We start from the raw sequence: 13,942 nt of genomic DNA on the forward strand, positions 1-13,942 counted from the left end.
TTAAATATGAAACTATTTGTGAAAAGATTAAATGTAATTTTAGCTTCTAAAGGAGAGAATGGTTTTCATAAAGTAAAAACTCTGCTCACTCAGTGGCTCCGCCCAAGTGAACAGCCATTGGTTGTGAACTATGAAACAAGTCCTTCTCTCCCACCACTACATAAGTCCCTGCACGAAAATGTAACTTTGTGTTCCTGAGGACGTGAGGACGGCTGTCCATACGTTTAAAAGGGCTAATATCAACTACAGAACTTATTGTTGAACGACAATAACCTAACGAAATTAGCATCGTGTTCCCGGTGAGGACCATCCGCCAGGCACCAGGTGTTTCCGCCACCCACACCCACATCCTGTATCCCTCTCTGAGAGCACAGTACACAGCGTCTTCCATTGTACGGTTTATCTCAAGCAGATCCAAAGTTAAATAAAGACATGCCAGTCACGCCTTTGCATTGCCTTACAATGCCCCCCCCCCCTCCCCCAAAAAAGTAGGTATTCCCATGTAGGTCTTAAAAAGTTAAACTCATTGGTTTATGATCAATTTAATGTTTGGAAGCATCAACATCACTAGTGTGCTGGAGTGTCCTGTCTATTTAGTTTCTATGGATGTTTAAAATGTAGTTACACTGGCTGCTACCTGAGAAACTTGCGGACAGGAAATCCTCGTCTAATCTGTGCACCAGTACGCTGCACAAGAAATCAATATAGATATTTCTCTGCCTCCACAGCCTGTTGGAAATGGCTGAGCCTAATTGGCCAGATGATCTGTGGCGACGTGAAGCGGTGAGAGCAGGAACACACAAACACCCCCAGGTTAAATAGAGTAGAGGATTATGGGAGCGGAGATAACCCAGAACGATAAAGAACAAAACCCTGCAATCAGGAAGAGAAAGCCCTTTTGGGTGAGTAAAAAGCTCATTAAAAAGTTGCGTAACACTTACTGTATCCCAAATGGCACCCTATTCCCTATGGGCCCTGGTTGAAAGTAGTGCACTATATATGGAATAGGGTGCCATTTGGTACACAAACACTGTATTATAGTCATCCTGTGATTAATAAAGGGAGATAAGGAAAGATGTTAGGGCAGAAGGCAAAACCTCAGATGACAGGCTTTTTACAATGGGTTTACTGGACCCGCTAACTGTGATTGTGTTGGCATGTGTGAACCAGTAACTGATTAGGTTAAAACATAGACCTCTGTTAAGCATAGACCTCTGGCAATACCGAAGTGTGATATTAATCAACTGCATTACATGTGCAATACATTACAATGACTGGTTCTTTAACCAGTGGATGTTAGTAGGCTGTCCATCTCAATGTCTCGTTCGTTTATAAGCTAGTAATAATATAACATACTCTATAACCTTTAGCAGACGCTTCAATCCAAAGAGGTCCTCAATAAAAAAAATTTGACGACCATATATTGAGGACCATAGTATATTGAGGACCATAGTATATTGAGGACCATATTGAGGACCATAGTACATTGAGGACCATAGTATATTGAGGACCATATATTGAGGACCATATTGAGGACCATATATTGAGGACCATATATTGAGGACCATATTGACACTATATTTTTGGCTCCCAAGTGGCGCAGCGGTCTAAGGCACTGCATCTCAGTGCAAGAGGCGTCACTACAGTAGGGCGGCACACAATTGGCCCAGGGTCGTCTGGGTTTGGCCGGAGTAGGCAGTTATTGTAAATAAGAATTTGTTCTTAACTGACTTGCCTGGTTAAATAAAGGTTAAATAAAAAAATACAAAATACAATTGAGTATCATAGTATATTGCTGAAGCTCAAAATTCTCCTCATAGAAATTTAACAGAGTGAATTTCATCCCTGTCTTCCCTACCCGGGGCTTGATCTCTGAACCCTCTGTATACAACGCTCTGTCATTCAAAGTCGCCAATACTAACTGAGGGCAAGACTAAGGTCAACTGTCAAACCGTGATAGACAGTTGTCAGATCTCAGGGAGGGTGACATCACCGCACGACGGCTGCTAGGGGTTGGCGGGTGGCGGGACACAATGCACATTTGCTAACCGGGCTATCTGCATTGTGTCCCGCCAACCCCTCTTTACACTACTGCTACTCTCTGTTCATCATATATGCATCGTCACTTTAAACATATCTACATGTACATACTACCTCAATCAGCCTGACTAACCGGTGTCTGTATGTAGCCTCGCTACTGTATATAGCCTCGCTACTGTATATAGCCTCGCTACTTTTATAGCATCGCCACTGTTTATTTTTACTGTTGTTTTTATTTCTTTACTTACCTATTGTTCACCTAATACCTTTTTTGCACTATTGGTTAGAGCCTGTAAGTAAGCATTTCACTGTAAGGTCTAAACCTGTTGTATTCGGCGCACGTGACAAATAAACTTTGATTTGATTTCAATAGCCTGCTTGCTCATGTCTGTTACATCTGCTACATTAAAGAAAGAAACCTCCCCTATAGGCTCTTATGTGGTCAAATACATCTTGTTGATTGTCTAATTGATTACAGTTGTCAAAAGAGAAAAACAATCACTATCCAAAACAGTTGATTAGCAGTCGTTGCTTATGAAGAAAGAGGAGCAGTGTCTTCCTAAAGCTAGAGTGAAAATGTTTGTTTGACATTTAAAGGAGGTCGACATGTTTATCCATTTCTTAGATTCTAGCATACATACAACCAAAAAAACTGTACCAGTGAAAAGTTTGGACACACCTACTCATTCAAGGGTTTTTCTTTATTTTACTATTTTCTACATTGTAGAATACTTGTGAAGACATCAAAACTATGAAATAACACATATGGAATCATGTAGTAAACAAAAAAGTGTGATAAAAATCAAAATATACTTTAGATTTTAGATTCTTCAAAGTAGCCACCCTTTGCCTTGATGACAGCTTTGCACACTTTTGGCATTATCTCAACCATCTTCACCTGGAATGCTTTTCCAACGGTCTTGAAGGAGTTCCCACATTTGCTGAGCATTTGTTGGCTGCTTTTCATTTACTCTGTGATCCAACTCATACCAAACTATCTTAATTGGCTTGAGGTCAGGTGATTGTAGTCATCTGATACAGCACTCCATCACTCACCTTCTTGGTCAAATAGCCCTTACACAGCCTGGAGGTGTGTTGGGTGTCGTAGCTGAATCAGAATTAGTTAGGTAACATAGAGGAATAAGATGTTTTATTTACTTTATACTTGTCATTAGAATGTCTTCTTTTGGACTATACTGTTGGTAGTTGCATTTTCCTTTCTTCTCTAGGGAAAAGTCACTTGGGGCCCAGAGAGGGGAGAGGTCAGGCTTGTCTTTTACATGTCTGGTAATAGGCAGAATATCAGAAAGGGAGAAGTCAGGTTTGAACATTGTCTTCATATGTGAATATATCTGTGAAACCATGTGAAGGGCTCCACTATGTCTGTACGCCAGTCATTCCCTCCTTTTCCCATTGGGGGAGGAGTATGGCAGTGTCTGGAACCATTGTATTACCCCTCTGATGTTGAAACTTATCTTTCATAGTATATGACCTAGAGGCTCACTCCCCTCAGGGAGCTTGTCCAGGGGTGGGGTGTATTTGAGATGGGAGTATCTAGAATTGACAATTGATATATGCCATTGGATGAGGTAATGTTTTGGTACTATGAAGTACCAAGAACGAGAAGTAGAACCTCGCCCAAGAGACCAACCTGAACGATAATTTATAGCTAATGCTATCTGGCTATGGGATACTCCTCTTTCAAGTAAAAGGCCCTTTGTGAAGTTTCTGAGATCTGTGGTTCGTCATGTGAGTTGAGAGGGGTGTATCTTGGCTATAAAAGATACTAAGTATTCTTTTGTAAGCACTCTCAGAGAATTAATTTATAGACACTGAATTGATCTGAGAGTCAAAGGGCTATGGTGAAGCTCATATAATTAAAGATGTAGTTTAAAATATAACTCTGACTTGTGTGTGGTTTGTAAACTCTCCTCATTTAGTAATACAGGAAATTACCACGACATGGGTCATTGTCCTGTTGAAAAACAAATGATAGTCCCACTAAGCGCAAACCAGATGGGATGGGATATATCTGCATAATGCTGTGGTAGCCATACTGGTTAATTAAGATTGCCTTGAATTGTAAATACATCACTGAAGTGTCACCAGCAAAGCACCCCGACACCATCACACCTCCTCCTCCATGCTTCACGGTGGGAACTACACATGCAGAGATCATCCATTTGACTACTCTGCGTCTCACAAAGACATACCGGTTGCAACCAAAAATCTCAAATTAGACTCATCAGACCAAACGATAGATTTCCACCGGTCTAATGTCCATTGATTGTGTTTCTTGGCTAAAGTGGGTGTATTTTTCTTATTGGTGTCCTTTAGTAGTGGTTTCTTTGCAGCCATTCGACCATGACGGCCTGATTCACGCAGTCTCCTCTGAACAGTTGATGTTGAGGTGTGTCTGTTACTTGAACTCTGTGAAGCATTTATTTAGGCTGAAATTTCTGAGGCTGGTAACTCTAATGAACTTATCCTTTGCAGCAGATGTAACTCTGGCTCTTCCATTCCTATGGCAGTCCTCATGAGAGCCAGTTTCATCATAGCGCATGATGGGTTTTGCGACTGCAGTTAAGAAAAATGTAAAGACATGACCTTCATGTCTTAAAGTAATAATGAATTGTCATTTCTCTTTGCTTATTTGAGCTGTTCTTGCCATAATATGGACTTGGTCTTTTACCAAATTGGGCTATCTTTTGTATACCACCCCTATCTTGTCACAACATTACTGATTGGCTCAAACGTATTAAGAAGGAATTAAATTCCACATATTAAGTTTTAACAAGGCTCACCTGTTAATTTAAATGGAAAGGTGACTACCTCATGAAGCTGGTTGAGAGAATGCCAAGAGTGTTTAAGGCTGTCATCAAGGCAAAGGGTGGCTACTTTGAAGAATCTCAAATCTCAAATATATTTGTATTTGTTTAACACTTTTTTGGTTAAGGCTTGATTCCGTATATGTTATTTCATAGTTTCAATGTATTCACTATTATACAAAAATGTCAAAAATAGTAAAAATAAAGAAAAACCCTTGAATGAGTATGTGTGTCCAAACTTTTGACTGGTACTGTATATACACATACATACAAGGTTACATACAAAGTCATTTCTAACTTGCAACCCTCAGTGGTTATCATAGTATGTTTAATTCCACCTGAAGATTATTGCAATTCCTTGACTATTCGATCACATCACGTTAATCCACTTTACACCTTTTCAATAAGTTTTATTATTGGAAAACATTCAATCAATCAATCAAATGTATTTATAAAGCCCTTTTTCCATCACCAGTTGTCACAAAGTGCTATACAGATACCCAGCATAAAACTCCAAAGAGCAAGCAATGAGATGTATAAGCACAGTGGCTAAGAACAATTCCGTAGAAGGTGGGAATTTTTAAAGAAACCTATAGAGGGGTGGCCAGTCCTCTTCTGTCTCTACTGGGTAGAGAGGAACCAGGCTCAGAGGGGTGGCCAGTAATCTTCTGTCTGTACTGGGTAGAGAGGAACCAGGCTCAGAGGGGTGGCCAGTCACCTACTGTCTGTACCGGGTATAGAGGAACCAGGCTCCGAGGGGTGGCCAGTCCTCTACTGTCTGTACCGGGTGGAGATTTAAGAGTACATGGCCATTAAGGCCAGATTCACCAGAGAGGTTACTTTGGGACTCACCTGCTTCTCTGGACAGCTGTTGGAAGGCATCCACTCCCTTCTCTCCATAGGATCCTTCTGATGCGACGGTAGATACATAGTTCCAGCCCATGGCCTTGACTATGTCCACCATGGCTTGGGCCTGGAACGAGTCCGGGGGCACCACACGGGAGAAGAAGTCATACCGTCGGTCATCGCTCAACTCCGGGGCCGTGGAGGCATAGCTGATCTGAGGAATCTGAGGAGAGAGAGAGAGAGAGGAGGGATGCGTTAAGATGGAGAACAGGAGAATACAGTATGTAGATTATATGATTAGTCTCAGTATGCTATCCATCTTTTATATTATGAATGCTAGGAGCACAACGACTGTATTGTCAATTTTATTTATTTTATTTTATTTATCCGTTATTTTACCAGGTAAGTTGACTGAGAACACGTTCTCATTTGCAGCAACGACCTGGGGAATAGTTACAGGGGAGAGGAGGGGGATGAATGAGCCAATTGTAAACTGGGGATTATTAGGTGACCGTGATGGTTGAGGGCCAGATTGGGAATTTAGCCAGGACACCGGGGTTAACACCCCTACTCTTACGACAAGTGCCATGGGATCTTTAATGACCTCAGAGAGTCAGGACACCCGTTTAACGTCCCATCCGAAAGACGGCACCCTACACAGAGCAGTGTCCCCAATCACTGCCCTGGGGCATTGGGATCTTTGTTTAGACCAGAGGAAAGAGTGCCTCCTACTGGCCCTCCAACACCACTTCCAGCAGCATCTGGTCTCCCATCCAGGGACTGACCAGGACCAACCCTGCTTAGCTTCAGAAGCAAGCCAGCAGTGGTATGCAGGGTGGTATGCTGCTGGAGTCTTGTCAATCATCAGATGAACGGTCAAATACCACTTAATGATGTTCATGGCCTGCATAGTTCTCTGCATTTCCATACATGCGTGAGTCCTCTGATCTGCATACACGACTAACAAGCGTGGGTACATCCTGACATACGTAACATTGTGTTATTGTATAGACAACCATGCCAGGCAATTCTGACAGAGATGTCAAACCATGCTTTTAACAGAGATAGTCGATGTTCCATTTTTTTTGATCTCCTTGACTTCAGCAAAACTTTTTCAAACCTGGGAAAATGATCTAGTCTAGACGTAGGGACATCAAACATTCAGCCTACAGATGCTATGGATGATCTAGTCTAGAAGTAGGGACATCAAACATTCAGCCTATAGACGCTTTGGATGATCTAGTCTAGACGTAGGGAACATCAAACATTCAGCCTATAGACGCTATGGAGGATCTAGTCTAGACGTAGGGAACATCAAACATTCAGCCTATAGACGCTTTGGATGATCTAGTCTAGACGTAGGGACATCAAACATTCACCCTATAGACGCTATGGAGGATCTAGTCTAGAAGTAGGGAACATCAAACATTCAGCCTATAGACGCTTTGGATGATCTAGTCTAGAAGTAGGGAACATCAAACATTCAGCCTATAGACACTTTGGATGATCTAGTCTAGAAGTAGGGAACATCAAACATTCAGCCTATAGACGCTTTGGATGATCTAGTCTAGAAGTAGGGAACATCAAACATTCAGCCTATAGACGCTTTGGATGATCTAGTCTAGAAGTAGGGACGTCACGTTGTTTTTCCTCTGACATGCACTGTCAACAGAGGGACCTTATATAGGCAGGTGTGTGCCTTTCCAAATCATATCCAATGAATTGAATTTACCACAGGTGGACTCCAATCAAGTTGTAGAAACATCTCAAGGATGATCAATGGAAACAGGATGCACCTGAGCTCAATTTCGAGTCTTATAGCAAAGCGTCTGAATACTTATGTAAATAAGGTGTTACTGTTTTTTTTTTATACATTTGTCACTATGGGGTATTGTGTGAAGATTGATGAGGAAAACATTTAATTTAATACATTTTAGAATAAGGCTGTAACGTAAACATGTGGAACAATTCAAGGCGTCCGGAATACTTTCTGAATGTACTATTTACACAACTTTCCATGATGTGAACAGTATGTGTTGTTACATTACACAAGCTGAGGGATTTATTGACACTTGTCAAAACGACATGTTTTGTTTTGTGCAGCAGTTTAAATAAAAGAGTCTTGTTAAAAAGACAAACATACAAGTAATATGATCACTATTGGTGCACAAAAGGTGTAGATAGTACATTTTATGTTTATCTTTTCAACATATCACAAAATGTTTCTGCATATTGGTTATTGATTTGGACACTTTGGAACTGTGTTTTGACATTATTTATTATTATATATTATGTATTATATTTATTTATTATTTATCCATATGTCTTGTCAAGAGTAATCAGCGACACCATCATTTTCAACTTAATTTTTAGGAATTTACAGTGCCTTCAGAAAGTATTCACACTGCTTGACATTTTCCACATGTTGTTGTATCACTGGCCAATACACAATACCCCGTAATGTCAAAGTGGAATTATATTGATATATTTTTTTTAACAAATGAATTAAAAATGAAAAGCTGGAATGTCTTGAGTCAATAAGTATTCAACCCGTTTGTTATGGCAAGGCTGTATACTGTTCAGAAGTATACATGTGCTGAACAAGTAACATAATAAGTTGCATGGACTCACTCTGTGTGCAATAATAGTGTTTAACATGATTTTAGAATGACTACCTCATCTTTGTATCCCAACACATACAATTATCTGTAAGGTCCCCCAGTCGAGCAGTGCATTTCAACCACAAAGATCAGGGAGGTTTTTCAATGCCTCACAAAGAAGGGCACCTATTGGTAGATGGGTAACAATAATAACATAAATACATTGAATATCCCGTTGAACATGGTGAAGTAATTATTTATACTTTGGCAGTGGTGGAAAAAGTACCCAATTTAAATACTAAAGTAAAAGTAAAGAGTGTCACGCCCTGACCTTAGAGAGCCTTTTTATGTCTCTATTTGGTTTGGTCAGGGTGTGATTTGGGTGGGCATTCTATGTTCTTTATTTCTATGTTTTGTGTTTCTATGTTTTGGCCGGGTATGGTTCTCAATCAGGGTCAGCTGTCTATCGTTGTCTCTGATTGGGAATCATACTTAGGCAGCCTGTTTTTCCACTTTAGGTTGTGGGATGTTGTTTTTTGTTAGCTCTGTGTAGCCTTCAAGACGTGACGTTCGTTGTTGTTTTGTTTGGTGTTCGGTTTTAATAAAGAAGCATGAACACGTTCCATGCTGCACCTTGGTCTCATCCTTCCGACGAATGTAAAAGTAAAATACTACTTGATTAAAAGTCTACAAGTATTTGTTTTTAAATATACTTAAGTATCAAACTTAAATGTAATTGCTAAAATATACTTAAGTATTAAAGTAAAAGTAAAAGTATAAATCATTTCATATTCCATATATTAAGCAAACTAGACGTCACCATTTTCTTAATTATTATTTAAAAAACATTTAGATAGCCAGGAGCACACTCCATTTACAAAATGAAGCATGAAGCACCAGGGATGTTCTCTTGATAAGTGTGTGAATTGGACCATTTTCCTGTCAACATGTAATGACTACTTTTGGGTGTCAGGGAGTATGGAGTAAAAAGTACATACTTTTCTTTAGGAATGTAGTGAAGTAGAAGTTGTCAAACATATAAATATTAAAGTAACATACAGATAACCCCAAAAATGACTTAAGTAGTACTTTTGTCACGTTCTGACCAGAGTTCTTATGTGTTTTGCTTGTTTTAGTGTTGATCAGGACGTGAGCTGGGTGGGCATTCTATGTTGTGTGTCTAGTTTGTCTGTTTCTGTGTTCGGCCTAATATGGTTCTCAATCAGAGGCAGCTGTCAATCGTTGTCCCTGATTGAGAATCATATATAGGTGGCTTGTTTTGTGTTGGGATTTTGTGGGTGGTTGTTTCCTGTCTCTGTGTTTTGTCTGCACCAGAAAGGACTGTATCGGTTTTGCCACATTTGTTATTTTGTAGTTTTGTAAGTGTTCACGTTTTCGTTCGGCATTAACCATGTTGAGCACTGGCTACGCTGCGTGTTGGTCCGATCCCTGTTACACTCTCTCTTCTCGTGAAGAGAGGGAAGGCTGCCGTTACAGAACCACCCACCAAACTCGGACCAAGCAGCGTAGCAACGGGCAGCAGCGGCAGCAGCAGCAGCAGCGGGACCAGGAGAAATGGACATGGGAGGACGAGCTGGACGAAAAAGGACCCTGGGCAGAGCCAGAGGAATATCGCCGCCCCAAAGCAGAGCTGGAGGCAGCAAAAGCGGAGAGGTGGCGTTTCGAGGAGCTAGCTCGGCAGCGGGAGCCGGATCTGGGTTACACCACTTGGGAGGAAATAAAGAGGTGGTCGGTTGACCCAGGGAGAGTGCCGGAGCCCGCCTGGGATTCCATGGAGCAATGTGCGGGGATACCGGCGAATGAGGTTAGCACGACGACGCGGTAAGAAGCCCGTGAAGAAACCCCAAACATTTATTGGGGGGAGGCTAAAGGGTAGTGTGGCGAAGTCAGGTAGGAAACCTGCGCCAACTTCCCATGCTTACTGTGGAGAGTGGGAGTACGGGCAGACACCGTGTTATGCGGAAGAGCGCACGGTGTCTCCTGTACGTGTGCTTAGCCCGGTGCGGTACATTCCAGCTCCACATATCGGCCGGGCTAGAGTGAGCATTGAGCCAGGTGCCATGAAGCCGGCTCAACGCGTCTGGTCTCCAGTGCGTCTCCTCGGGCCGGCATACATGGCACCAGCCTTACGCATGGTGTCCCCGGTTCGCCTACACAGCCCAGTGCGGGTTATTCCACCTCCCCGCACTGGTCGGGCTATGGGGAGCATTCAACCAGGTAAGGTTGGGCAGGCTCGGTGCTCAAGGGAGCCAGTACGCCTGCACGGTCCGGTATATCCGGCGCCACCTTCCCGCCCCAGCCCAGTACCACCAGTGCCTACACCACGCACCAGGCTTCCTGTGCGTCTCCAGAACTCTGTTCCTCCTCCACGCACTCTCCCTATGGTGCGTGTCTCCAGCCCAGTACCTCCAGTTCCGGCACCACGCACCAAGCCTATAGTGCGCCTCGAGAGTCCAGTGTGCCCTGTTCCTGCTCCCCGCACTAGCCTTGAGGTGCGTGTCTCCAGTCCAGTACCACCAGTTCCGGCACCACGCACCAGGCCTACTGTGCGCCTCAGCAGGTCAGAGTCGGCTGCCTGCCCAGCGCCGTCTGAGCTGCCTGCTTGCCCAGCGCCGTCTGAGCTGCCTGCCTGCCCAGCACCGTCTGAGCTGCCTGCCTGCCCAGCGCCGTCTGAGCTGCCTGCCTGCCCAGCGCCGTCTGAGCTGCCTGCCTGCCCAGCGCCGTCTGAGCCATCCGTCTGCCCAGCGCCGTCTGAGCCATCCGTCTGCCCAGCGCCGTCTGAGCCGCCCGTCTGTCCCGAGCCGTTAGAGCCGTCCGTCAGTCAGGAGCCGCCAGAGCCGCCCGCCAGTCAGGAGCCGCCAGAGCCGCCCGCCAGTCAGGAGCCGCCAGAGCCGCCCGCCAGTCAGGAGCCGCCAGAGCCGCCCGCCAGTCAGGAGCCGCCAGAGCCGCCCGCCAGTCAGGAGCCGCCAGAGCCGCCCGCCAGTCATGAGCTGCCCTCCAGTCATGAGCTGCCCTCCAGTCATGAGCTGCCCTCCAGTCATGAGCTGCCCTCCAGTCATGAGCTGCCCTCCAGTCCAGAGCTGCCCTTCAGTCCGGAGCTGCCCCTCTGTCCTGAGCTGCCCCTCTGTCCTGAGCTACCTCTCTGTCCTGAGCTACCTCTCTGTCCTGAGCTACCTCTCTGTCCTGAGCTACCTCTCTGTCCTGAGTTGTCTCCTCAATTTAGTGGGGACCTTGGTGAGGATTCCTAGGCCAAGGTCGGGGGCGAGGGTCGCCACTCAAAGGATGCTAAGGAGGGGGACAAAGACAATGGTGGAGTGGTGGCCTCGTCCTGCGCCGGAGCCGCCACCGCGGACAGATGCCCACCCAGACCCTCCCCTTGAGTTTTAGGGGTGCGTTCGGAGTCCGCACCTCCGGAGGGGGGTACTGTCACGTCCTGACCATAGTTCTTATGTGTTTTGCTTGTTTTAGTGTTGATCAGGACGTGAGCTGGGTGGGCATTCTATGTTGTGTGTCTAGTTTGTCTGTTTCTGTGTTCGGCCTAATATGGTTCTCAATCAGAGGCAGCTGTCAATCGTTGTCCCTGATTGAGAATCATATATAGGTGGCTTGTTTTGTGTTGGGATTTTGTGGGTGGTTGTTTCCTGTCTCTGTGTTTTGTCTGCACCAGAAAGGACTGTATCGGTTTTGCCATATTTGTTATTTTGTAGTTTTGTAAGTGTTCACGTTTTCGTTCGTCATTAAACATGTTGAGCACTGGCTACGCTGCGTGTTGGTCCGATCCCTGTTACACTCTCTCTTCTCGTGAAGAGAGGGAAGGCTGCCGTTACAACTTTAAAGTATTTTTACTTAAGTACTTTACACCACTGCAATTTGTACGGTGTATCAATATACCCAGTCACTACAAACATACAGGTATCCTTCATAACTCAGTAGCCAGAGAGGAAGGAAACCACTTATGAGGCCACTGGTGACTTTAAAACAGTAACAGAGTTTAATGCTGTGATAGGAGAAAACTGTGGATGGATTAACAACATTGTAGTTATTCCATAATACTAACTTAAATGACAGTGTGAAAAGAAGGAAGACTGTACAGAATAAAAATATTCCAATACATGCATCCTGTTTGCGATAAGGAACTAAAGTAAAACTGCAAAGAATGTGGCAAATAAATTTACTTTATGTCCTGAATACAAAGCGTTATGTTTGGGGCAAATCCAACACAACACATCACTGAGAACTACTCTACATGTTTTCAAGCATTGTGGTGGCTGCATCATGTTATGGGCATGCTTGTCATCAGCAAGGGCCAAGGAGTTGTTTAGGATAAAAAATAAATGGAATAGAGCTAAGCACAAGCAAGATCCTAGAGTGTCACGGCCGTCAAAGGAAGAGGACCAAAGCGCAGCGTGGTCAGCGTACATATTCCTTTTTATTTTATAACAATTACACCGAACAAAACTATAAACACTACAAAAACAAACCGTGAAGCTAAAGGCTATGTGCCCTAAACAAAGTCAACTTCCCACCAAGATAGGTGGAAAAAAGGGCTACCTAAGTATGGTTCTCAATCAGAGACAACGATAGACAGCTGCCTCTGAGAACCACACCCGGCCAAACACAAAGAAATAGAAAACATAGAAAAAAAGAAAGTAGAATGCCCACCTTAGTCACACCCTGGCCTAACCAAAATAGAGAATAAAAGCCTCTCTTTGGCCAGGGCGTGACATAGAGGAGACCAATTCATCTTTCAGCAGGACAATAACCTTAAACATCAATCCAAATATACACTGTTGCTCACCAAGTCAACATTGAATGTTCCTGAGTTGCCTAGATACAGTTTTAAATTAAATTGTCTTGAAAATCTATGTCAAGAAAATGTCTCTCTAGCAATGATCAACAAACAACTTGACAAAGCTTGAAGCATTTTAAAAAGAATAATGCATAAATATTGTGTGCAAATCTCTTAGAGACTTATTACCCTGAAAGACTCACAGCGGTAATCACTGCCAAAGGGTGATTCCAACATGTATTGACTCACAGGGTTGAATACTTATCTAAATTAGATGTGTTTGTGTGTACATGGGTGAGAACAAGCATCTATTTAATCCATTTTGAATTCAGGATGTAACACAACAGAATGTGTAATAAGTCAAGGGGTGTGAATACTTTCAGAATGCACTGTAAATTGAAATTTTAAAAATGTATTGTCCAATGATATTGTACTTAATCAGGTAAAAACTGCTGAATGAGTCCAAAAACATGCTGTGATTGATGTATTTTGATGATATCCCAGAAATCACCAAAACAGGTTTGCCCTGCCTATTAAGAAGAGAAAGGAGAACGTTTGTTGAATAAGTAAAGTGAGAATATTATATTTATAGATTTAGTATGCCAAAAATAGTATAAGGATAATATGAAGACTAACTAAAAATACATAAACTATAGACATAAATGTATTTAAACGGTAGTAGTCTTTAGAAAACATCAAATCAATATTATATTACAGGTCATCAGAACAAAAGTCTACTTCCGTCACGAGACAAAGAATATTTGTATATTTCAAAACAGTTTTTCCACATCGGGTCATTTCAGTTTATGGAGTTCAGA

At 43.1% G+C, this 13,942-nt stretch overlaps 1 protein-coding gene across 1 annotated transcript in view; it reads right to left on the reverse strand.

The window, feature by feature from the left end:
• Positions 1 to 13,942, reverse strand: part of LOC120064874 (metabotropic glutamate receptor 7) — a 410,691-nt gene that overhangs the window by 258,104 nt on the left and 138,645 nt on the right. Inside the window, exon 2 of the mRNA XM_039015466.1 lies at positions 5,721 to 5,937. Within this exon, the coding sequence (XP_038871394.1) occupies positions 5,721 to 5,937 (217 nt within the window). The remainder of the gene's footprint in view (positions 1 to 5,720; positions 5,938 to 13,942) is intronic.

This window comes from Salvelinus namaycush, chromosome 20 (assembly GCF_016432855.1).
Source record: "Salvelinus namaycush isolate Seneca chromosome 20, SaNama_1.0, whole genome shotgun sequence".
Taxonomy (NCBI): domain Eukaryota; kingdom Metazoa; phylum Chordata; class Actinopteri; order Salmoniformes; family Salmonidae; genus Salvelinus; species Salvelinus namaycush.